At 39.5% G+C, this 27354-nt stretch overlaps 1 protein-coding gene across 7 annotated transcripts in view; it reads right to left on the bottom strand.

The window, feature by feature from the left end:
- The window catches only part of MCF2L2 (MCF.2 cell line derived transforming sequence-like 2), a 288114-nt gene that overhangs the window by 49909 nt on the left and 210851 nt on the right, over window positions 1-27354 (bottom strand). For all 7 annotated transcript variants that reach the window (XM_042233901.2, XM_027957913.3, XM_060419927.1 and 4 more), the window contains 4 exons: window positions 17813-17905; window positions 16842-16934; window positions 9433-9504; window positions 3535-3660 (listed from right to left, as the gene is read on the bottom strand). In XM_042233901.2, coding sequence (XP_042089835.1) covers window positions 3535-3660; window positions 9433-9504; window positions 16842-16934; window positions 17813-17905 — 384 coding nt within the window. The remainder of the gene's footprint in view (window positions 1-3534; window positions 3661-9432; window positions 9505-16841; window positions 16935-17812; window positions 17906-27354) is intronic.

The raw sequence follows: 27354 nt of genomic DNA, 5'->3' as shown, positions 1-27354 counted from the left end.
AGCCCAAGGCAATTCTGCTGAGTCATCAAGATTATTTACTCACCCTAATTTCTGCAGCCAACACTATGGCAAGGAGAGCAGGAGCTAAAATATAAAATAAAATACCTGGCCCTGGCCCACAGTAAATTTGTAATAAAAATAATTCCTTTGTTGAATAAATTTGTTCCAGAAAATAAATATATTTCATTCAACCGTTACTATTCAACTTTGGAACTTGTTCCTGGCAAGTCAGAATTTAAAAGAACTCAGAATACATCTATATTTTATGCATTGGATTAAACAGGGGGCAATTTTTTTTTTTTTTTTTTGGCAAGGAGAGAGAAGTAAATGACATCTCAGTGTTCCACAAAACAAACTTTCTTAAAAACTGTTTTAAGCTTCTGTGATTAAATTAAACCAAAAACTGAGTGTACACAAAAGGGAAAGAATGTAAATATCAGAAGGGCATTTTTTTAGTTGTTTTAATTATGAACTCGACAGAGGGTGAGATGGCTGGATGGCATCACTGACTCGATGGATGTGAATCTGAGTGAACTCCGGGAGCTGGTGATGGACAGGGAGGCCTGGCGTGCTATGATTCATGGGGTCGCAAAGAGTCGGACACAACTGAGCGACTGAACTGAACTGAACTGAATTATGAACTCACCCAAAACTTCCATTTCTTTCCTTCACAAAACCAAATTAATATTGGATGTCAAGTAGATAAATTAAGAAGTTAAGGTCTGAGTTTATCTCTCCCTACAACACGTGACTGTAAGTATCTTGTAATAAAGTTCTATGAAGCTGATGCAAAGAATCTCAGAATCGCTAGATCTGAGTTAATAGTACTTGAGTTGTTAGTAAACTCTAAACAGAATCAGATGAAGAATATGTTGAGAGGTTGGCACCCTGGATAGGAAGCGAAGAGATCAAAGAAATAGTCCTAGCTGATAACCACCACATGATTGGGATGAATTAACTCTTCTTTTCATGGACCTGTTCCTGAATCAGAAAGCTGAAAAATCCAATGTCTGCTCTTCCATAACTCAGTAGGATTATATAAGACTGTCAGGATACATTACTAGATATAAAGGAAGTTAAAGTCTTAGTGAGAAAGAAAACATAGAGTATATGTTCTGAGGACACATGGGGAAGAAAAGTTCTTTGCACTGGTGTTAAAAAATCTCTAAAATTCTATAAACTCATTCATGTTATTTGCAAACCAGTTTGGAGTGAAATCAGAGTAGATTGCTATTTACTCACATTTTAATCATTTTTTTCTCATAACTTCCTCTTTGTATGTTACTTACACTCAGAATAATAGCTGGGAGTTTCCTGCTCTGAGTACAGGTTTCAGGATATTCTTTTGATTCAGGAAAATGGATGTAATATGGTTAGCTGACATGTGTTCAAAGATAAAAAGAACAGAAAGATGTTCCAAACGATTAAACAAGTTGCTCTCTTGACTTTCCTTAGCCAAAGAAGGAAACCGTTATCAAGAAAACAATCCCCTCCACCCCACGCCGCATGGTTCATGAATACCCTCTTAAATCATGTATCAGTAGTAAGCAGAGAGTGTTTTGGAGTCCCAGGGGACAGTAACAGCATCGTTGCCCAGATCTCAGCAAACCCAGTGTAGCCGTTTCTGAGATGCTGTCCAGAGAAAACCCAGGAGGGAGGGAAATAAAAAATTACAGGAATTTTTTTTGGCCCTAATTAATTTGCTTGCTTTGATTTCTGACAAGGAAAGAAATAAAAGGGTCATTTCATCTATCCAGACCTCAATAAATAGAATTTTAAATCCAGGTAAAAATGAAAGGGAAGAAAAGAGAAGGAAAGTATCTGAAATATAATTCTTTGAATACTTGATCCCCATATGAGAGGCAGAATAATAGCCTCCCAAAGATGCCTGTGTCCTAATCCCTGGAGACTGAGACTATGTTAAGTTACATGACAAATGAATTAAGATTGTTAATTGGCTGAATTTGAGATATGGAGGTTATCATAGATTAACCGGTTAGGCCCAGTGTAATCACAAGAGTCCTTAAAAGTGGAAGAAGTATAGATGATCTTGTTTGCAAAGCAGATAGAGACACAGACGTAGAAAATAAATGTATGGACAGCAAGGGGAAAGGGGGGGAGGAATTGGGAGATTGTGATTGACACATATACACTGTTGATACTATTTACAAAATAGATAACTAATGAGAACCTACTGTACAGCTCAGGGAACTCTACTCAATGCCCTGTAGTAACCTAAAAAGGAAGGAAACACCACAAAGGGGATATATGTGTATGTATGGGCTTCCTGGGTGGTTCAGTGGTAAAGAATCCTGCCAAGCAGGAGACACCGGTTCGATCTCTGGGTCAAGAAGATCCCCTGGAAAAGGAAATGGCAACCCACTCCAGTATTCTTACCTGGGAAATCCCATTAACAGAGGAGCCTGGTGGGTTACAGTCCATGAGGTTGCAAAAGAGTCAGGCACGACTTAGCAACTAACCAACATGTATACGTATAGCTAATTTCACTTTGCTATACAGCAGAAACTAACACACATTGTGAAACAATTATACTCCAATAGGGAAGAGAAATAGAAGAGATGGTCTGAGTGATGTGAAGTGAGAAGAACTCAACACACTGTTTCTGGTATTAAAGATGGAGAAAGATACCATGAGTGGAGGAATGTGGCTGGCCCTTGTAAACTGGAAAAGGCAGTGAAATATTCTCTCCTAAAGCCTCCAGAAAGGAAGGCAGACACCTTGATTTTAGCCTGGTGAGACTATGTTCTACTTCTGACCTATAGAACTATAAGATAATAAATTTGTGCTATTCTAAGCTGCCATGCTTGTGGTAATTTGTTATGACAATGACAGCAAATAAATCTGAGTCAAAATTTAGAGTATTTCACAGCAAAACCAGCTGTATATTAATTATGCCCCAGCCCCAGTGAGATCACACAGTCTTAGAGGACGGTTTGCCTAGCATGCCTGGGTCTGGCCTGCTTGGGATTAACTCTAATGCCAGAGTTGAGATGACCCAGTCCCCAGCACTCCCTCTTTTGATATTTTTCTTTAAGCACATGGATTAAGGAATATACAGTATATGCTCGTTGGACCTCTTCTTGGATCTGTGATGTAAAATGAGGTTAGATGTTCACTCAGGATTCATTTTCAAAGCAATTTTCACAGAGAAAATAAAGCTAAAGAAGGAAAAGCCCTTAATATTTTAATAGTGCCATGAGTGAGAAAATAAATAACTCCTTTAGCACTTTCTCCTGCCCAATATGCTCTGATCCTTGAGTTCCTGCTTTTTCCAGAGTGTGGATCAGTTTCAATATTTGGGACTCCAAGAACCACAACCCAAGATTCCTAAAAATGCAGAGGTGCTGCTTGGAATCCCATAGCACATGTGTGCTGACCAATTTAGGTCACTTTGCCCAGAGTCAAATTCCTTCCCCACAGATCAGTTCTCTAACTTTGCCACAGTACCTCTTACCTTTGTAGGATTGTGTCTGTCTTTGGTTAAAATGTCCCAACACTTGCTACAGAACATACCGGACATCCAGTGACTGCTGCCAGGTCCATGGCCAACTCACAGGACTTGATCAAATCCTCCATCATGGCCAAAGCCTGTTGTAGGTCGGCTAAGAAGGCTGAATCCTTGGTCCTCTTTGGCCCGTTCTGTGGAAACCAAATGCCTTGTTGGAAATCAAAAGGTAAACCATCTACCAAGTAAAGAAAGAAAACAGGACAGAGATAAGGAGCTGTGGATCCAGCCAGCAGGAAGTGACTGAGAAGGTAGGTATATCAACCTGTTTCCTTGCTTCCAAATGTGGCTAATGATATTTGCTGGTTTAACTATCTCTCTCTCTGTCTCTCTCTCTCTCACACACACATACAAGCAAAATCACTGACTACATTTTCTGCACACTATACTAATGAAGAATGAAGTTCATAAAATCACGGACATCATATTCTGGATATTTAAGAGATATCCTGAGCTTTTGTAAAGCATGAAAACTGCAGCCCTTTAAAAAGGCTGCTCTCCCGTTTACTCCCTTATCCCTCAGGGCCAATTGAAAAGTACAGCTTGAGTATCATATTCCTGTATTTAATGTGATAGTCTTTTCCTACAGATAAAACCATACTTAAAACCATTCCAGAGGAAGATATCTGTATAGAGGCAAAGAATAGGCTACCATGTGGAGATTTACTAATGATTTACATGTAAACACCACAATGGCGGCATTTGCCACACTGAATCTCCCCATTTTCTGTCACCATTAAAGATGTCAAAGAGGTAAGCCAATGTGATCTGTACCTTCCAAACACCATGAAGACTCAGAATTAAGGGGAAAAAGCTAATTTAAGAGACCAACGAACGTTCCAGTGATTACTATTGTGACACTTAGGACATGTTAGGGATGGTTGTTTCAGTTTGAAAGTCTTTTGCTTAGTATCTCTGTATTTTATTCCCCTGCTACCTAGCAGGGGACAGCATATTTATCTGTTTTCTGGTAAATAGAAACAGAAAGACTTTGCTTTTGTCCATTTTTAAAAACCACAACAATTTCCACAACAAAGACTAGAGGGCTCTTTGCTGCTCCCCACATAAAGCCCGCTTCTTCTTGTCCTCTCCTGTACGACATAAGCAAAGGTCTGTGTGTTTTTTTAATCTCTGCTTAAACACTGAAGATTAGCATCTTTGAATCAGAGATATGAATGACAGGGCTGATGAATGGAGTGGAGCATGCTGCCTCCACTGAGCAACATGCCATGGATTCTTACTTTCTCACTCATGGTAAATACGCTCCAGGTCCTGGTGAAAAACAACAGACTCTCACCTGAATTTATCATGTCATTAACAAAGGATTAAAAGTCCTTACACCAGGCATCTCCCTCTTTACTAAACATTTGAAACTCAACTTGCTTTCAGAGACTCGATGGCTCCTAGTCTCTCTCCTTCCCACTAACCCTCCTCCCACAAGCATGCTGTGGGGCTAATTTTGTGTGATGTAGGACTCTTCCAGTTCCAGTTCAGTTGCTCAGTCATGTCCGACTCTTTGCGACCCCACAAATCGCACCATGCCAGGCCTCCCTGTCCATCACCAACTCCCGGAATTTACTCAGACTCACGTCCATCGAGTTGGTGATGCCATACAGCCATCTCATCCTGTCGTCCCCTTCTCCTCCTGCCCCCAATCCCTCCCAGCATCAGAGTCTTTTCCAATGAGTCATCTCTTCACATGAGGTGGCCAAAGTATTGGAGTTTCAGCTTCAACATCAGTCCTTTCAATGAAAACCAGGACTGATCTCCTTCAGAATGGACTGGTTGGATCTCCTTGCAGTCAAAGGGACTCTCACGAGTCTTCTCGAACACTACAGTTCAAAAGCATCAAATCTTCAGCACTCAGCTTTCTTCACAGTCCAACTCTCACATCCATACATGACCACAGGAAAAACCATAGCCTTGACTAGACTGACCTTTGTTGGCAAAGTAGTGTCTCTGCTTTTCAATATGCTGTTTTAGGTTGGTTATAACTTTCCTTCCAAGGAAAGTTAATTTCATGGCTCCAATCATCATCTGCAGTGATTTTGGAGCCCCCCAAAATAAAGTCTGTCACTGTTTCCCCATCTATTTCCCATGAAGTGATGGCACCAAATGCCATGATCTTCGTTTTCTGAATGTTGAGCTTTAAGCCAACTTTTTCACTCTCCTCTTTCACTTTCATCAAGAGGTTTTTTAGTTCCTCTTCACTTTCTGCCATAAAAGTGGTGTCATCTGCATATGTGAGGTTATTGATATTTCTCCCAGCAATCTTGATTTCAGCTGTGCTTCTTCCAGCCCAGTATTTCTCATAACATACTCTGCATCAAGTTAAATAAGCAGGGTGACAATATACGGCTTTGATGTACTCCTTTTCCTGTTTGGAACCAGTCTGTTGTTCCATGTCCAGTTCTAATTGTTGCTTCCTGATCTGCATATAGGTTTCTCAAGAGGCAGGTCAGGTGGTCTGGTATTCCCATCTATTTCAGAATTTTCTACAGTTTGTTGTGATCCACACAGTCAAAGGTTTTGGCATAGTCAATAAAGGACTCTTACAAATGTTACTAAACCTCTTTAAATTCTTACCGACATTATTGAAAGTGAAAGTGAAGTCTCTCAGTTCAGTTCAGTTCAGTCGCTCAGTCATGTCCGACTCTTTGCAGCCCCATGAATTGCAGCATGCCAGGTCTCCCTGTCCATTACCAACTCCCAGAGTTAACTCAGACTCACGTCCATCGAGTCAGTGATGCCATCCAGCCATCTCATCCTCTGTTGTCCCCTTCTTCTCCTGCCCCTAATCCCTCCCAGCATCAAAGTCTTTTCCAATGAGTCAACTGTTTGCATGAGGTGGCCAAAGTACTGGAGTTTCAGCCCCAGCATCATTCCTTTCAAAGAAATCCCAGGGCTGATCTCCTTCAGAATGGACTGGTTGGATCCCCTTGCAGTCCAAGGGACACTAAGACTCTTCTCCAACACCACAGTTCAAAAGCATCAATTCTTCAGCGCTCAGCCTTCTTCACAGTCCAACTCTCACATCCATACATGACTACTGGAAACACCATAGCCTTGACTAGATGGACCTTAGTGGGCAAAGTAATGTCTCTGCTTTTCAATATGCTATCTAGGTTGGTCATAACTTTTCTTCCAAGGAGTAAATGTCTTTTAATTTCATGACTGCTATCACCATCTGCAGTGATTTTGGAGCCCCCCAAAATAAAGTCTGACACTGTTTCCACTGTTTTCCCACCTATTTCCCATGAAGTGATGGGACCGGATGCCATGATCTTCGTTTTCTGAATGCTGAGCTTTAAGCCAACTTTTTCACTCTCCTCTTTTACTTTCATCAAGAGGCTTTTTAGTTCCTCTTCACTTTCTGCCATAAGGGGGGTGTCACCTGCATATCTGAGGTGATTGATATTTCTCCCGGCAATCTTGATTCCAGCTTGTGTTTCTTCCAGTCCAGCATTTCTCATGATGTACTCTGCATAGAAGTTAAATAAGCAGGGTGACAATATACAGCCTTGATGTACTCCTTTTCCTATTTGGAACCAGTCTCTTGTTCCATGTCCAGTTCTAACTGTTGCTTCCTGACCTGCATACAGATTTCTCAAGAGGCAGGTCAGGTGGTCTGCTATTCCCATCTCTTTCAGAATTTTCCTCAGTTTATTGTGATGCACACAGTCAAAGGCTTTGGCATAGTCAATAAAGCAGAAATAGATGTTTTTCTGGAACACTCTTGCTTTTTCCATGATCCAGCAGATGTTGGCAATTTGATCTCTGGTTCCTCTGCCCCTTCTAAAACCAGCTTGAACATCAGGAAGTTCATGGTTCACATATTACTGAAGCCTGGCTTGGAGAATTTTGAGCATTACTTTGCTAGTGTGTGAGATGAGTACAATTGTGCGGTAGTTTGAGCATTCTTTGACATTGCCTTTTTTGGGGATTGGAGTGAAAACTGACCTTTTCCAGTCCTGTGGCCACTGCTGAGTTTTCCAAATTTGCTGACATATTGAGTGCAGCACATTCACAGCATCATCTTTCAGGATTTGAAATAGCTCAACTGGAATTCCATCACCTCCACTAGCTTTGTTCGTAGTGATGTTTTCTAAGGCCCACTTGACTTCACATTCCAGGATGTCTGGCTCTAGATGAGTGATCACACCATTGTGATTATCCGGGTTGTGAAGATCTTTTTTGTACAGTTCTTCTCTGTATTCTTGCCATCTCTTCTTAATATCTTCTGCTTCTGTTAGGTCCATATCATTTCTGTCCTTTATCGAGCCCATCTTTGCATAGATAGAGTGCCTGATGAACTATGGAATGAGGTTCATGACATTGTACAGGAGACAGGGATCAAGACCATCCCCATGGAAAAGAAATGCAAAAAAGCAAAATGGCTGTCTGGGGAAGCCTTACAAATAGCTGTGAAAAGAAGAGAAGTGAAGTTGCTCAGTCATGTCCAATTCTTTGCGACCCCATGGACTGTAGCCCACCAGGCTACTCCATCCATGGAATTTTCTAGGGAAGAGTACTGCAGTGGGTTGCCATTTCCTTCTCCAGGGGATCTTCCCAACCCAGGGATCGAACCTGGGTCTCCTGCATTATGGGCAGACACTTTACTGAAACCTAGGCTAGCTCTACTTGCTCCAGGCTATAAAAGTATTACCTATCTTGAGCTTCTTTTAATCTTAAGCCATCCTCACAACACCTTTTGACCAGGGAGGGCATGGAAATGACTACTCCTTGAGACATATGCCTCATGTTTTTCTTTTTATATCAGAATTTCATCCTAGGGGAAAAATAAACAAACAAACAAAAAACCAGTTGCAAGCCACAAGTTTCTTCCCATACTGTGTGACCATCACTTCTTCCAAGAGAAACTTGGTTGTCTTAGAATTCACACACACACACACACACACACACACACACACACACATACACACATTTGGAAGGGAATAAGGCATAATGTATATAGGTTTACTAAGGAGTACGAAGAAGTAAATGTAAATCATTCATAATCCTACCATGCAGGAAAACAACTGTAGGGTTTTGTTTTTTTATTTTATTTTTAATTGGAGGATAATTACTTTACAATATTGCGCTGGTTTCTGCTATCCATCAACATGAATCAGCCATAGGTATACATATGTCCCCTTCCTGTTGAACCTCCCTCACATCCCATCCCACTGCTTTTGGCAGGAATCCAAATAGATACATCCACTATGGAGAACAGTATGGAGATTCCTTAAAAAATTAGGAATAAAACTACCATATGACCCAACAATCCCACTACTGGGCATATACCATTAAAAAAAAACATAATTGAAAAGGACACATGTACCCCAGTGTTCATTACAGCACTATTTACAATAGCCAGTACATGGAATTTTATTATATTTACTTCCAGGTTTTACATATGCATTTCACACTTTCACTTACTTTTGTATTCCTGTGAAACATTTTTATGTAGAAGAAAGAAAGTATATTACCACTTTTGCTATTACAAATCCCCACTTTGAAATTGTCTTTAGTTTTTTTGTTTTTTCCTGACTATGAATTATGAGGTGAATATTATTTTAGAAAATTTACACAATAAAGATCATACACTAAGAAAACAAAATTACCATAAGTCCTTCCATGTACAGACAAATGCCATTAGCTTCCCTGGTAGCTCAGACCATAAAGAATATGCCTACATTGTGGGAGACCAGGGTTCGACTCCCAGTTTGGGAAGATGCCCTGGAGGAGGGAATGCAACCCACTCCAGTATTCTTGCCTGGAGAATTCTATGGACAGAGGAGCCTGGAAGGATATAGTCCCATGGGGGTCGCAAACAGACACGACTGAGCGACTAATATTCACTTCATTAGCAGTTAGTAAATAAAATAATATTTAATTTCCAGTACCTTAGCCGAACCTCCTTCTAGATGACTTGGGTCCATCTCCAAATCCTCAGGTGACTCAAAATCCAGCAGCTCCTGCATTAACCCAAAAGCCTTATTGAAAATTAAAAAGTCAAATGCCAACTTAATCTATTGTGCAAACAATCGCCAGCCAATGCTAAACTGAGGATGTATATAAATTTGTCTGTTTGTCACAAGTAAGAGGGGAAAAGTAAATGGAATATTCAGCACAAAGTTCTTTCCACAAACATAGAATCACACTGGACACACTATTTTGTAGCTTGCTTTTTTTCAGCAACTTATTATGAACATTTCCCTACAACAACATATATTTTTTAAACATGTTTTTAAATTGTGGCAGAGTATTGCATACTATGGGCTTCTCAGGTGGTGCTAGTGGTAAAGAACCCATCTGCCAATGCAAGAGATGCAAGAGACTCAGGTTTGACCCCTAGTTGGGAAGATCCCCTGGAGTAGGAAATGGCAACCTGTTTCAGTAATCTTGCCTGGCATTTTCATGGACAGAGGAGCCTGGTGGGCTACAGTTCTTGGAGTCGCAAAGAGTTGGACATGACGGAGCAAATGAGCACAAGCAGAAAGGATTGCATGCTATAGCTGAATCATAATTGATTGATTCCCCTCTACTGTTAAATATTTATGTTAAATAATTTTTTACTACAATAAGTCTTTACACTTTTCTTAAGTATAAATACCTAGAAGTTGAATTGTTAATGTTAAGAGTTGTGATACATGTTTCCAAGTTCTTTAGAGAAGGACTATGTCTCCATCAGCCATATACGAAAAATTTTTTCACCATCCCATAGCCTACTTGGAGTATTACTATTTAATCAGAAAGCTTTGCCAGCCAAATCATCAGAGCAATCCCACCTCACTGCTGTTTTGAATTTGAATTTCTCAAGTAATTAGTGAGGTAGAACTCTCAAAAAAAATGTTTGCTAATAGCGTTTATTCTTTTGTAAGCTGCCTAGCTCCTTTGTTTATTTATTTTGTTTTTAATTTCAGCTTTATTGATGCATACTTGACATATAAAATTGTTAGGTATTTACAGTGTGTCTTTTTTTAAGAGATTTATACACAGTTTTAATGAAAATTTTGAGAATAACAATGTCTATCACTTAACCATGAATCAGACAGAGACTTTTCATGACATAAAGGAGATAGAAATGACAAACTCTGAAAAGGAAGGGAAAAAAAAACACTTCAGGCTAGTGCTTTGTGACAGTCAGAGGGAGGAAGCAGCTTATAGCCAACAGAGAAGCTAAGGTGGTAAGATGTTTTGAATGACTAAAATGAAAGAAGCTGAAAACATCCTTAGCCATGAATTTATGTCCTAAGTTGCTTTAGTTGTGTCCGACTCTTTGTGATGCTATGGACTGTAGCCCGCCAGGCTCCTCTGTCCATGGGATTCCCCAGGCAAGAATACTGAAGTAGATTGCCATTTCCTCCTCCAGGGTACAGCGTGTCTTGTAGTGATTTGACACGTGTATATACTGTGAAAGGATTCCCCCACCTAGTTAAATGACACATCTATCATTTCATTTCTCTTTTCAGTATGAACATTTAAATCCTACGCTCTTGTCACATTTCAATTATACAATACAGTCTTATCAACTATAGTCACTACGTTTTACATTAGAATTTCAGGCCTTATTCATCCTTTTATTTATTTTTTAATTGGAGGAAAACTCTGTTAGTTTCTGCTGTGAATCAGCCATAATTATATATATTAACTATATAATTAATGAAATACAATAATATAATATCATTATATATGTGTGTGCATATATATATATATATATATATATATAAAATTAGCAAAGGGTACAAACTTTTATTTAGGAGATGAATAAGAACTGAGAAAGTAGCATTGACATTATCCTGTATAGAACAGATAGCTAGTGGGAAGCTGCTATATATTAAACACAGGTAGCCCAAACTGGTGCTCCGTGACCATATATCGTGGTATATTATAATAGCCGTCCATCCCCTCCCTCCCCTTCCTCCTATCCCACCCCTCCAGGTGGTCACAGAGTGCCAGTCTGGACTCCCTGTGTTATTAATATATAGCAGCCTCCCACTAGCTATCTGTTTCACACAGTATAGTGTATGTATGTCAGTGCTACTTTCTCAATTCCATATTCATCTCCTAAGTAAAGTTTATACCCTTCACCTATTAATTCTTTTTTTAAACAGTGGCCTATTTATGACATGAGTTGGATTACATAGGAAACCAGCACTACCACTTATTCTAGATCATCTTTCTTGCAATAAGCTAAACTTACTGTAAACAAATAATGTACCATTTTGCAAACCATATTTTTTTAAAACAAAATCCAAGCAAGGAAAATTCTCTACATTAAATTTGATAGTTTCCATACATCACTTAGCCTGTTTGACAGAAATAATGAGCTCATCTCTGCTAATCTTCTAGATTTCTCATATATGTGTTAAGATACAGTATTTGTTTTTTCTTTCTGACTTTCTTCACTCTGTAGAGACCCTTCACTCTGTAGAACTCCAGTTTTGTTCCTTGACATATATACACTACCATGTGTAAAATAGATAGCTAATGGGAATCTGCCATAAAGCACAGGTGGCTCAGCTCAGGGCTCTGTGATGACCTAGATGGGTGGGATAGGGGTGGGGTGGAGGAAGGTACAAGAGGGAGGGGACATATGTGTAGGTATAGCAGATTTACTTCATCGTATAGCAGAAATGAACACAACATTGTAAAATGATTGTACTTCAGTTTAAAAAATTAGGTAATAGCAAAAGCAAACAAACAAAAAATCATGAGCTCAATGAAAGTGAGTTCTATTTTCCTTAATGCATCTATCTTTAATATATGCTGGGCTTCCCTGGTGGCTCAGCTAGTAAAGAATCTGCCTGCCAATACAGGAGGCACAAGAGATGTGGGTTTGATTCCTGGGTCAGGAAGATTCCCTGGAGAAGGAAATGGCAGTCCACTCCAGTATCCTTGTCTGGAAAATTCCATGGACAGAGGAGCCTGGCTGGCTACAGTCCATGTGTTCACAGAGTCGGACACAACTGAGCACACATGCCTAATGTGTGCTGATAAATAATGTATTTATATTATCTAATCAACTTGCTATGACATAGACATTACGTACATTATGTACTCTGTCTTGACTTTTAATTTCATAACATCTCAGAAAAAGGTATTAAGCATTTCATAGATGCTTGTTTTTTGTTTTTTATTGTTAATTTCTTTTTTAAAAGAAATTAATTAAAAAAAGAGCAAGAAATGTTCAAAAGAAAAAAAATTAAGTTAAAAAAAGAAAGACAATACAGAATTCCATTCATTTACTGCATTTAAGTCAAAGTCTAGGCTTTCTGGGTAATATATAACTGTTTGGCATGAAGCATGGATGAATGTGATTCCTTGTACATATGAACTGGAAGCTGAGTTATCTATCCTCCCACCCCCTACCACACACCAATAAATAATGAGAGTATAAATACATGAATCCCAACCTGGGAACTGGAAGCATAGGAAATTCACAGCTATCATTGATTCTGCAGCAATGATAAAGTTATCCCTTGCCTTGTAGACGATGGACTTTTAAAAGAAGGTTTTATGAGCATTTGAACAGACTGCATCGTCTCTGGTACATATACACATATATATTTAAAGTCATATGTCTGTGACCACCTAGAGGGTGGGACGGGATGCGAGGTGGGAGAGGTTCAAGAGAGAGGGGATATATGTATACCTCTGGCTGATTCATGTTGATGGATGGCAGAAACCAACACAGTACTGTAAAGCAATTATCTTCCAATTAAAACTAAATAAATTTTTAAAGTAAATTCATATTTTAAAAATAAATTCATGTATCTATAATATATGTTTCTATAACATTGTATCTATATGGGTATAATATACTTATATACAAAGAGAAAACACATAATTGTGAGTGAAACTTGCTATTCAAATTCTTTATATCTCTACTAATTTTAATTTTTTTCTTTTTTGGCTTCACTGAGCAGCTTGCAGGATCTTAGTTCCCCAACCAGAAATTGAACCTGCATCCTAGGCAGTGAAAGTACAGAATCCTAACCCCTGGACTGCCAGAGAATACTCTCTGCTTCATTTTAAAACCTTTTTGTTATGTGAAATAAAGTAGACATTGAGAAAAATGCTTAAATCATATGTACATTTTAGCACAATAATAATTCAAGCTTCAGTACAATAGTCATGTAGACCAAGAAATAACATTACTAGCATGTTGGAAGTCCGACTCCCCTATCACTTTGTTATCACAGCCCCTTCTATTATTGCCTAAGGTAATTACTCTCCAAATATAATGAGATTCACTTCCTTGTTTTCCTATGTAGCTTTGCCACCTAAACATGCATTCATATTATACATACTTTAAATCTGTTTTTGAATTTTATATGAATGGACTCATACTGTGAATGTTTCTAGTGTCTTAATCTTTTTACTAAATGTTGGAATATTTATTGAATACTGCTGCAGTCGATTTATTTCTATTTTTGGCTTAGAAGACCTTATCTCTTATTCTCGTCTGTTACATTTTTAAGTCTTACATTTTCAGGAAATATACTTAATTTTATGGCCTGCAGTTTTGCCAGAAATTAATCAGCAATAATTATTCTGTATTAACTAAAGATATATTGATTTTTTTTGTTTACCTCAGCTTTTCATCTTTCAGTTTTTATTCAGTTTTAATATGTATACTGCCACTGCTGCTAAGTCACTTGAGTCATGTCTAACTCTGTGCGACCCCATAGATGGCAGCTCATCAGGCTCCTCTGTCCCTGGGACTCTCCAGGCAAGAACACTGGAGTGGGTCGCCACTTCCTTCTCCAATGCATGCATGCATGCTAAGTCGCTTCAGTCGTGTCGACTCTATGCGACTCCATGGATGGCAGCCCACCAGGCTCCTCTGTCCATGGGATTCTCTAGGCAAGAACACTGGAGTGGGTTGCCATTTCCTTCTCCATATTGTTAATTTCTCTAGGCTTATTGTTAAACATGCTGACCATTTGTCACATATCTTGCTAATACAATATTTTCCCATTTTTCATGTGTCTGTTTTTAATGGTGTAGTCTATCATTCCTTTTCCTTTTTGTTTTATACTTAGAAAGCTTTCCCACACCAGGATCCCATGATCCTTTCTGGGTCAGGAAGATCCCCTGGAGGAGGGCACGGCAACCCACTACAGTATTCTTAAGAATTCCATGGACAGAGGAGCCTGGCGGGCTACACTCAGAATCAGACACGACTGAAGTGACTTAGCACACAGGCACTGCAGCATGAGCTCTGTCCCTCAGAGTAGAGAACACTCCAAAGATCTTCCTCTCTTCACGGGCATGCCAATGGTTTAAACTTGTTCTTCCAGGCAGGAAGAAGCTTAGCTATGGAGTAATCTGATCTGTCTTGAGTAGCCTCCCATGGTTTTTGCACAGACCCCCAAGGAATATTTTATAGTGATCTTGTCTCTTGTTTCCTCAGTGAAATACAAACCTTCTAAGTATTTTTAACATGCATTATCTCACTTAATGTTCCCAAAGAGCATACCAGGAAAGTACAATTACTACCTTCATTCTATAGGTGAGGGACCTGAGGTACAGAGAGGTTAAGCAATTGCCTGGTTTCACCCCAGCCTGGAAGCATCAGAGCCAGACCACACCCAGGATGTCTAATTCCTGAGTCGGTGTTTCTAATCACTATGTCCTATAGTCCTCCACGGAAGGTACAGACTTAGCTATTGCATCAACATTGCTTCTATGGGAAAGCTTGAGCTCTTCAGTATTGGGTGCACCAGGCCCAGGAGGTGAAGACCCCTACGTAGGTCCTGCTCCCTCCTCACTGGGTCCAGCAGTAGGTAGGACTTCTAAAGTCAGGATAACAGTAAAGATGGGGCTGTCAGAGGAGCACAAGGCCCTAAATGAACGCTTTATCAAACATGCTCATAGATGCCCCTCACGGAGGGAATCAGAGGGTCACCTTCCTCACTCCCAGGCTGGTGTGATGACTCCGGGTATGAAACAATAGCTGCAGGTTATGTGATGGACGCTTCCTGGGCGTCAGCCCTGAGCCAGCTCTTGACTGCGACTATGTCACTCACTGAACCTATGCAGGAGGGTGAGTGTCCTCACTTTACAGACGAGGAAACCAAGGCCTGAGACGGCCCCCACACTGGCAGCAGCAGAGCCAGTGTAGCCGAGGCTGGGCCTACTGATGACAAGCTGAGAGGGGAACTTGTCCTGAGGGCAGAACACTGGTGGTAGCTTAACTGCCCTGAGCCTCCATTTCTTCACAATCCAGAGCCTTTGGGCACATATGACTGTGGGGATTAAGTAAGAAATACACGTGGGAAGGTACTCAGTAAACAGCTTGTTTTCAAATTAACAGAGAGTAGCCACGGGGCAAGACCTACTTAATAAAGGTTAATTAAAAACAGACCTTGGAAGAGTAGTCCATACCTTTCCCCCAGCTTACATGTGGGAAAGCAGCCTTGACAGAGCTCCTGACCTGTGTGTGTGGGTGTGTGTGGGGGTCCCTAGGAGTGTTCTCCTGCAGGTGTGCAGGTCTCAGAGCGAGAAAGAACCACTAGGGGGTCCCACAGAACAAATTCCTCCTGTTACGCTGCTCTTGAGAAAAAGCCTCAGTCTAAAAGCAGAGGTAGATGCGGCGGAAGAAGAGAAGGCTCCAGTGTTGCCTTCTCCCCTCTGTTTAAATGCATGTAACATATTAACAGCAACTTCAGGGACTATCACAACTCTTTCCTGAAGCTCCTTGTCCCAGGCGTAAAATGGAGCAGATGGTATCTTACCTGTAAACATCTTACCAAGAGTAGTGGCCTGCCTGCCTCCCCACTCTCTAAGCTGCCAGCATGTGGTAGCCTTGTCCTCCCCAGGACCCCGGCTACAATAAGCTGGGCTCTCCTTAGAGGTCCACGTGCTGGCTACACGTTGGACCAGCTAGGCTTCCATGCCCCTATGATTCTTTGGTCTTACTCCTCATTGAGGAAGCTCATTAAGATCTGGGGACAGGAAAAGCCAGAAATATAGACCTAGCTTCACCCTTGGAAGTTGAAGTTACAATTCTACATGTGTAAAGGGACTTCCTGGTGGCTCAGACAGTAAAGCATCTGTCTACAATGCCGGAGACCCGGGTTCAAGCCCTGGGTTGGGAAGATCCCCTGGAGAAGGAAATGGCAATCCACTCCAGTACTACTGCCTGGAAAATCCCATGGACAGAGGAGCCTGGTAGGCTGCAGTCTATGGGGTCACAAAGAGTTGGACACGACTGAGCGACCTCACTTTCACTTTTCAAGGTAAAGTGCACCATCACACCTACATCTGTTCTCCCAGCATAGGAAGTACTGTCTCATCAACTTACCTTCAACAGCATCTGGTACTTTATAAGTCTCTGACTTGGTTCTCTCAGACACTTAAAAAGAGGGAGACTGTGACCCAGTTGACGCTGGCAAACCTTGAAAAGTCAAACAGAAACAACATGAAACAAAACAACACACACGCACAGAGAAGAGAAGCAGCAGCATTTAAATACAAGTGAAGTGGACTCTTCATGGACAGGACAGGGCAGCAGGGTCGACCAGTTCCGTAATTTTCGGCGGTTCACTCACTTAGTTACAGACTGTAAAACGAGAGACAGAGGAAAGGGGCCAGGCTTGGCTAGTATTTTTAAAGGCAAGTGGGGATGCCAGGCTGTTTATTTCTTTATTGCTTGTTCTTTTATGTTGTTTTGTTTTCTCAAGGACTCACTTTATTGTTTTTTTTCTTATTTTATAACTTTTTATTGGAGTTTAATTGCTTTACAATGTTGGGTTAGTTTCTGCTATACAATGAAGTCAATCAGTTATATGTATACATATATGCCTATTTATTTCTTTTAGAAAGTAAGTCCATAAGGAGGGAGACAATGGGGCAGCCTTCTGAAAAGGAGGCAGCCTGTCTTCAGGTTGAGGCTTGGGGGTGTGGGAATCTATTTAAGGGTACATGACAGGCTTATTGATATCATTCCAGGGATTCCCCCAAGTGTGACTTAATTCCATTTTTAAAACCTATCCTAAAACAAACAAACAACAACAACAAAAAACCTATCCTAGAAGAGCACTCCATTTTCTCACCAGGCTACAGCGGTTCCTTACAGGTTGTCCTATAGAGACCCAGGGCAGCACTGAAACTTCCAGTGTGTAATTTCAAAATAGGAAAGACTTTAATAAACATAAATCCCAATGCCAAATTCCTCTTCCTAGTTCATACTTTTAGATTTCTTTAAAAGTTGGATGCCTATGAACATTGTCCCGGGAAAAGAGTTTGTGGGAGACCTTAGAAATGCAGTGTTACCCCAAAGTAGGTGCAGTCTTGACATTCTTGCCAGATTGCCCTGGCACGGGGCAGGTTCTTATGGTATTTAAAATATATTTGAAGATCTTCTTTCTGGGTGAGAAAAAGTTAGAACAGGTTAACCAGTTAGCATTTTTCAATAAAAGGATATAATGACACAGTTTATTCATTCACTCAGTAGGCCTGGAGTATTTTCAATGTGTAAAGAACTGGGGATGTACAACAAATAACCTTATGTTGGAGTGAGCGTGTGACAAGGAGGTAAACAGAGGGTTATAAACAACACAGATATGAATGGAGTACTGTGAGAGAAGCTCTAGGACTCTGGTCAATAAATAACTAAATTCATGAACAGGAGTTGGATTTTCTCTTTATCCTTTCTCCTCCATTCTTTATCTGGGATACCCAGATAAATATCTCCCCCCAAATGGTTTTGCAGTGAGTAATAAAATGGACAAAAATGTGCTGGTGGCTTTCTCCCCATGCGTGCATGCTAAGTCACTTCTGTCATGTCCAACGTTTTGCAATCCTATGGACTGTAGCCCACCAGGTGCCTCTGTCCCCCATGTTATTCTCCAAGCAAGAATACTGGAGCAGGTTGCCATGCCCTACTCCAGGGGATCTTCCTGACCCAGGGATCGAACCCATGTCTTTTATGTCTTCTGCATTGGCAAGTGGGTTCACCACTAGCACCAACTTTACAGTCATCATGATGCCAACCCTGTAAAGAAACCTAAGAAATAACCAAAAGATAGAAACATCCCAGAAGGAAAATATGGCAGTGGAAGTTTGAACACAAACTAAGTGGTCTGGGCAATCCCTGCCTCGAACATCACCTTCAACCTGCAGCACAAGTCTTCCAAGACATAAAAAGTGACACCACTATCTCATAGCTAGAGATCAAGAGGGATTCCAAGTGCTGTGTGAACTATATTCTCATTGTATCAAAGGCCACGAGAGATGGGCACACATTTGCCAATATCCAAGGTAGAAAGCATACCCAAGCCTGTGGAGTCAGTTTGCCAGCTTCATCCTCTCCATCAGGAGAACCCAGTCTACAGCAGCTGTGCTTGCCACAGAGCCTGGACTGCTCTGGCAGAGATGACCATGTGGCCACTACCTTGTGGATTTCTGTGTTCTCTTGGTGGATGCTGAACTGATACCTGTGCTCCTGAAGCCTTGACTTCCTGCTTCTGTGTCTGTACTTTGAGTATCACAGAACATTACATGCCTTCTAGCACTGAAGCACACTACTGACCTAAATTTACTCTTCAGTTCAAAATTCTTGCGAAAACATGGGAACTAACCAGCAGCATACAAAAGTGCCTGATCCCTTTAACTTCCTTATAGAATAAATCAGGAGGCTAAAAAATCGCTACCCCAAAACTCATATTCATACAGGGAGATGCGACGGCTTAGGAATTGGGAAGACTGTTGCTCAGGTTCAGTTCTCAGCCTTGTTAGTTACAAACAAAGCTATTTGCTTATTTGGCCTGAGGTCAGTAACTTAACCCTCCTTCACTTCAGTTTCTCATCTGTTAAGTAGGCTCAAAACTGCAGTCAACTCCTATGAGTGCTGTGAGATTAAATGAGATATATAGAACCCTCTCAACAAATGCCCAACACGTGCAGAGTACTCAACAAATGGTAGCTATCGTTAGAGTACTTTTTACTTTGTAGAGCCATTCTGTGTGCAATATGCAATATTTGATTTCATTTCCACAACAACTTTACATACTGGTATTACCAAGCTTGTTGTAAGGAGGAGGAAAGTTGAGGTCATGCTGATAGCAAGTAGCTCAACTTAGATGAGAAGTGAAGTTTTCCAAGTGGCTTCCCCGGTGGCTCAGGCAGTAAAGAATCCACCTGCAATGTGGGAGACCTGGGTTTGATCTCTGGGTCAGGAGGATCCCCTGGAGAAGGAAATGGCAAACCACTCCAGTATTCTTGCCTGGAAAATCCCATGGAAAGAGGAGCCTGGAGGCCTACAGTCCATAGGGTTGCAAAGAGTTGGACACAATTGAGCAACTAACACTAAGTTTTCTGAGTCCTACCCCAGGGCTTTTTCATTTGTACCACATGAGATCTCAGAACAAATAAAACTCAAGGTAAACGCTGTTCTAAATAGAGTTTGGTCTCTAGGGCAAAATCTTCCTGGATACTACAGGCTACCCAATCTGATTAAAGCACTTGGCTAGAGCAGTATTTCAAAGCTTACATCCATGATTAGTGGAAGTCTCAAGTATTATGAGAAGAGTTCAACTGCTGTAGTAAATAGTAGGTGATGCACCTGCCTTTTTGACTAACAAATACAAGTCTTTGCACAGCAGTGATAATTCCCTCAAGGATTCTCAAACATTAAGTAGTTGTAGTTTTTAATTACTTCATTTGTCCCAGAGTAATAGCTTTGTACTTGATAAGAATTTACTACTGGTATTTTGTCCCCAATATCATAAATCATATAGAATTATATGCAGGTTTGTGGTCTGGGTATGAAAAGCTTTGTAAAACTTTAGGAGAGAAATTCTCAGAAAAGATGCCTAGTTAATAATTTCCCAACCATTTCCTATAATTTGGACAATTTTTATTTGATAATATCCATTTGTTTCCCATAGAAATTTGGTCCTTTTCTCATTCAATAATTTCAATAAATCTTTGCAATAATGATATAAGCAATTATGAAATATTACTAAATTCTGAAACTAGATTTCGCATTAGTGGTTTAATTAGCATAAAGTTGTAAAATGGTATAAAACACTATAGCAATGCTATAAAAGTAATTCAAAAAGGAAATTAATCATATTGAATACAAAATAGTTTTTAAATTTTATTTATTTTTAATTGGAGGATAATTGCTTTATAATATCATATTGGTTTCTGCCATATAACAACATGAAGCAGGCATAGATATACTTATGTCCCCTGCCTGTTGAACCTCCTTCCCACATCTCACCCCATCCCACCCGTCTAGGTTGTCACAGAGCACCAGATTTGCGATCCCTGAGTCATACAGCAAATTTGCACTGGCTATCTAATTTTACATATGATAATGTATATGTTTCAGTGGTACCCTCTTAGTTTATCCCAACCTCTCCTTTCCCACCTGAGTCCACAAGTCTGTTCTCTATGTCTATGTCTCCAGGCTTCCCTGCAGACATGTTCATCAGTACCATCTTTCTAGATCCCATATATATATGCATAACATACAATATTTGTCTTTCTCTTTCTGACTTACTTCACTCCGTATAATAGGCTCTAGGTTCATCCACTTTATTAGAACTCTGTCAAATGCATTCCTTTTTATGGGTAATATTCCATTGTGTATATGTAGCAAAATTTCTTTATCCATTCATCTGTCGATGGACATCTAGTCTTTTTCCATGTCTTAGCTATCGTAAATAGTGCTGCAGTGAACATTGGGGAACATATGTCTTTTTTTAATTATGGTTTCCTCAGGGTATATGTCCAGTAGTGGGACTGTTGTATCATATGGTAGTTTCATTACTAGTTTTTTAAGGAATCTCCACACTGTTCTCAAAGTGGCTGGATCAATTTGTATTCCCACCAAGAGTGCAAGAAGGTTCCCTTTTCCCCCACACCCTCTCTAGCATTTAGTGTTTGTAGATTTTTTGATGATGGCAATTCTGACAAGTGTGAGGTGATACTCATTGTAGTTTTGATTTGCATTTCTCTAATAATGAGCAAGGTTGAGCATCTTTTTATGTGTTTATTAGCCATTGGTATGTCTTCTTTGGAAAAATATTTGTTCAGGTCTTCTGCCCAATTTTGATTGTGTTATTTGTTTTTCTGGATGTCAATTGTTTCATTTGCTATTATTTTCTCCCATTCTGAGGATTATCTTTTTCACTTGGTTTATAGTTTCCTTGCTGTGCAAAATCTTTTAAGTTTAAACAGATTTCATTTGTTATTTTTTGTTTTTATTTCCATTATTCTAGGAGGTGGGTCATAGAGGATCTTACTGTGATTTATGTCAGAATGTTCTGCCTATGTTTACCTCTAAACACGTTTAGCTGTAAACCTTTTATTCTGGTCTTATACCTAGGTCTTTAATCCATTTTGAGTTTATTTTTGTGTATGGCATTAGGGAGCATTCTGATTTCATTCTTTAACACATAGCTGTCCAGTTTCCCCAGAACCACTTACTGATGAGACTGTCTTTTCTTCATTGTATATTCTTGCCTCCTTTGTAAAAAAAATAAAGTGCCCATAGGTGCATGGATTTATATCTGGGCTTTCTATTATGTTCCATTAGTCCATATTTCTGTTTTTGTGCCAGTACCATACTGCCTTGATGACTGTAGCTTTGTAGTGTAGCCTGAAGTCAGGCAAGTTGATTCCTCCAGTTCCATTCTTCTTTCTCAAGATTGCCTTGGCTATTCAGGGTCTTTTGTGTTTCCATACAAATTGTGAAATTGTTTGTTCTAGTTCTGTGAAAAATACCATTGGCAATTTGATAGGGATTGCACTGAATCTAGTGCAATTTTTCACATGACCCAATTTTATACTACCTGAAAGACTGCTTTGGGCAGTATAGTCATTTTCACAATATTGATTCTTCCAGTTCAGGAACATGATATATCTATCCATCTGTTTGTGTTCTCTTTGATTTCTTTCATCAGTGTCTTTTAGTTTTATGCATACAGGTCTTTTGTCTCTTTAGGTAGGTTTATTCCTAGGTAGTTTATTCTTTTTGTTGCAGTGGTGAATGGGATTATTTCCTTAATTTCTCTTTCTGATTTTTCATTGTTGGTATATAAGAATGCAAGGAATTTCTGTGTATTAATTTTATATCCTCCAACTTTGCTATATTCATTGATTAGCTCTAGTAATTTTCTGGTGGCATCGTTAGGGTTTTCTATGTAGAGAATCATGTCATCTGCAACAGTGAGAGTTTTACTTCTTCTTTTCCAATCTGAATTCTTTTTATTTCTTTCCTTTTTTGACTGCTGTAGCTAGGACTTTCAAAACTATGTTGAATAATAGTGGCAAGAGTGGGCACCCTTGTCTTTTTTCCGATCTTAAAGGAAATGTTTTCAGTTTTTCATCATTGAGAATAATGTTTGCTATGGGTTTGTCATATATGGCCTTTATTATGTTGAGGTATATGAGTTTGGGTAAACTCCAGGAGTTGGTGATGGACAGGGAGGCCTGGTGTGCTGAGGTCCATGGGGTCACAAAGAGTTGGACATGACTGAGTGACTGAACTGAACTGATATTACTTCTATGCCTATCTTCTGGAGAGATTTTTTTTTTATCATAAATGGGTATTGAATTTTGTCAAAGCTTTCTCTGCATCTATTGAGATGATTATATGATTTTTATCTTTCATTTTGTTAATATGGTGTATCACATTGATTGATTCACATGTACTGAAGAATCGTTGCATCCCTGGGATAAAGCCCTCTTGATCATAATGTGTGACCTTTTTAATGTATTGTTGGATTCTATTTGGTAGAATTTTGTTAAGTTTTACATCCATGTTCATCAGTGATATTGGTCTATAATTTTCTTTTTTGTGGCATCTTTGTCTGGTTTTGGTATCTGGGTGATGGTGACCTTGTAGAATGAGTTTGGGAGTTTTCCTTCCTCTGCAATTTTCTGGAAGGTTGAGCAGGATAGGTGTTAGCTCTTCTCTAAACTTTTGGTAGAATCTGCCTGTGAAGACATCTGGCCCCAAGCTTTTGTTTGTTGGAAGATTTTGAACTGCAGTTTCGATTTCCATGCTTGTGATTGGTCTATTCATATTTTCTATTTCTTCCTGGTTCAATTTTGGAAGGTTATATTTTCTAAGAATTTTCTCATTTCTTCAAGGTTTTCCATTTTATTGGCATATAGTTGCTCATGATAGCCTCTTATGATCCTTTATATTTCTGTATTGTCTGTTTAACTTCTTTTTCATTTCTAATTTGATTGATTTGGGTCTTCTCCCTTTTTTTCTTGATGAGTCTGGCTAATGGTTTGTCAATTTTATCTTCTCAAAGAACCAGCTTTTAGTTTTATTGAGCTTTGCTACTGTCTCCTTCATTTCTTTTTCATTTATTTCTGATTTGATCTTTATGATTTCTTTCTTTCTGCTAACTTTTGGGTTTTTTGTTCTTTTTCTAGTTGCTTTAGGTGTAAAGTTAGGTTGTTATTCCATATTTTTCTTATTTCTTGAGGTAGGCTTGTAATGCTATAAATTTACTTCTTGGCACTGTTTTTAGCATATCCCATAGATTTTGAGTTGCTGTGTTTTCACTGTCATTTATTTCTGGGTATATTTTGATTTCTTCAGTGATCTGTTGATTATTCAGAAGCATATTGCTTAGCCTCATGTGTTTATGTTTTTTGTAGTTTTTTTTCCCCCTGTAGTTGATAGGTAATCTTATAGCATTGTGATCAGAAACAGTGCTTGAAATGATTTCTTTTAATTTACCAAGGCTTCATTTGTGACTCAAATTGTGATCTATTCTGCAGAAAGTTCCATGTGCATTTGGGGAGAAAGTGAAATCTCTGTTTTTGGATGAAATTCCCTGTAGCTATCAATTAGGTCCAACTGGTCCAATGTATTGTCTAAAGCTTGTGTTTCCTTAATAAAATTTTCTGTCTGGATAATTTGTCCATTGGTTTGAGTGGGGTAATGTTCCCCACTATTATTGTATTACTGTCAATTTCCTTTTTAATAGTTAGCATTTGTCTTATGTATTAAGATGCTCCTCTGTTGAGTACATATATATTTATAATTATTATATCTTCTTGGATTTGGTCCCTTGATCATTATGTAGTGTCCTTCCTAGCCTCTTGTAACAGTCTTAAAGTCTATTTTACCTGATGTGAGTATTGATTTCCATGCTTTCCATTGATTTCCTGCTTTCTCTTGATTTCCATTTGCACAGAATATCTTTTACCAGTCCCTCACTTTCAGGCTGTGCGTGTTCCTAGGTTTGAGGTGAGTCTCTTGTAGACAGCATATATAGGGGTCTTGTTTTTGTATCCATTCAGCCAATCTGTGTCTTTTGGTTGGAACATTTAGTCTATTTACATATAAGGTAATTATTGATATGTATGATCCTATTACCATTTACTTTATTGTTTTGGGATTTGTTTTTGTAGGTCTTTTCTTTCTCTTGTGTTTCCTGTCTAGAGAAGAACTTTTAGCATTTGTTGTAAAGCTGGTTTTGTGGTGCTGAATTCTCTTAACTTTTGCTTGTCTGTAAAATTTCTGATTTCTCTTTCAAATCTGAATGAGATCTTCACTGGATAGAACAATCTTGGCTAAAGTTTTTTCTGTTTCATCACTTTAAGTATATCCTGCCACTCCCTTTTGGCCTGCAGAATTTTCTGTTGAAAGATCAGCTGTTAGCCTTATGGGAGTCCCTTTGTATGGTATTTGTTGCTTTTCCTTGCTGCTTTTAAGATTTGTTCTTTGTGTTTAATTTTCATTAGTTTGATTAATATGTGTCTTGGTGTTTTTTTCCTTGGGTTTATCCTATATGGGACTGTCTGAGATTCCTGGATTTGGGTACCTATTTCCTTTCCCATGTTAGGGAAGTCCTTGACTATTGTTGTTTTTCAGTTGCTAAGTCACGTTCTGCTCTTTGCAACCCCATGAGCTTGCATCATGCCAGTCTTCCCTATCCTTCACTATCTTCTGGAGTTTTCCCAAACTCATATCCACTGAGTCGGTGATGCCATCCAACCATCTCATCTTCTGTTGCCCTCTTCTGCTCCTGCCCTCAACCTATAATCTCCTCAAATATTTTCTCATACCATTTCTTTTTGTCGTCTTCTTCTAGGGCCCCTATAATTTTAATGTTGGTACACTTAATGTTGTCACAGTGGTTGCTGAGAGTGTCCTTATTTCTTTTGTTTTTTTCTTTATTCTGCTCTGCTTCAGCTATTTCCACTATTCTATCTCCCAGCTCACTTGTCTGTTTTTCTGCCTCAGATAGTTTTCTATTTGTTCTTTCTAGTGTATTTTAAATCTCAGTTATTGTGTTGTTTATTGCTGATTGTCTATTCTTTAATTCCTCTAGGTCCTGGTTAAGTATTTCTCACATCTTCTCTATCCATGCTGCCAGTCTATTTATATGTGCCTCCATTTTGTTTCCAAGATTTTGGATTGTCTTTACTATCATTACTCTGAATTCTTTTACAAGTAGACGGCTTATTTCCTCTTCATTTGTTTGGTCTTAAGGGTTTTTTTGTTTTGTTTTGTTTTGTTTTTTTTTTTTACCATATTCCTCCATCTGCTGCATTTTTCTCTGTATTTTCATTTTGTTTAATTCACTGTGTTTGGGTTCTCCTTTCTGCAGGCTGGAGTATTGTAGTTCCTTTTAATTGTGGAGTCTGCCCCCTGTGAGTGAGGCTGGATCAGTGTTTTGTAAAGGTTTCCTTGTTGGGAGGACTTGTGCCTGTGTTCCGGTGGATGGAACTGGATCTTGTCTCTCTGAGGGGTACTGCCGGAGTCCAGCAGTGTGTTTTGGGGTGTCTATGGGCTTGGTATAGCTTTGGGCAGCCTTTCTGCTAATAGGCAGGGCTGTGTTTCATTTTGCTAGTGATTTGGCATGAGATGTCTGGCACTGGAGCTTTCCGGCCTTTGGGTGAGGTTTGGTCTTAGTGTTGAGATGGAGGCCTTTGGGAGAGCTCTTGTCAATTAATGTCCTATGGGGTTGGGAGTTCTCTGGTGGTCCAAAGTCCTGTACTCAGATCTCCCACTTCAGGGGTTCAGGCCTGATCCCTTACTGTGGCACCAAGATTTCACAGGCCTCATAGCACAGAAGATAAAAGCCCAACTCAATAGCCAAGGTGAAACCAACACTCAATAGCCAAGAACACCCAAAGAAACTCACACACTTACGAAGGGAAAAGACGAGAGAAAACAGAGGAAAAAGAGGATAAAAAAGGAGTGAAAAAAGAAGAGCACAATCACAACTAGGGTAAAAATGAATTTGTTTAAAATTAAAACATTTTAAAAAATGGAAAAAGTAGGTTATAAAAAATAAAAATTTAAGGGATAATTTTTTAAAAAAGAACATGAAATAATATGAAAAAGAAAAGAAAAAAGGGTGAAAGGTGAAAGGGTGAAAAGGAAAGGAGGAAAATGTATATAGAGTGGCAATTCCACCTCCACCTCCCTAGGAGTTCTTCCAAAACTCGACTGTTCTCTGTATCTGTTGTGGGGACAGCACAAACTCTAATCTAGCCCTATACCTGTGTGTGCTTGCCTCCAGTGTCCACAGTGGCCAGAGCTAGGGCTTCTTCTTTTGTGTGAACACTCATTGTCCTTTTATATATTCCATAGGACTTCCCTGGTGGCTCAGTGGTAAGGAATCTGCCTGCCAATGCAGGAGACGTGGGTTCGATCCCTGGGTCGACAAGATCCCATGGAGGAGGAAATAGCTACCCACTCAGTATTCCTGCCTGGGAAATCCTATGGACAGAGGAGTCTGGTGGGCTACAGTCCATGGGGTCACAAAGAATTGGACATGACTTAGCAACCAAACAACAACAAGACTCAGAGTTTACCTAGTTGATCGTGT

This window comes from Ovis aries, chromosome 1 (assembly GCF_016772045.2).
Source record: "Ovis aries strain OAR_USU_Benz2616 breed Rambouillet chromosome 1, ARS-UI_Ramb_v3.0, whole genome shotgun sequence".
NCBI classification, from domain to species: domain Eukaryota; kingdom Metazoa; phylum Chordata; class Mammalia; order Artiodactyla; family Bovidae; genus Ovis; species Ovis aries.
The sequence above is the reverse complement of the archived record's forward strand: the minus strand, read 5'-3'. Positions and strand labels throughout refer to the sequence as shown.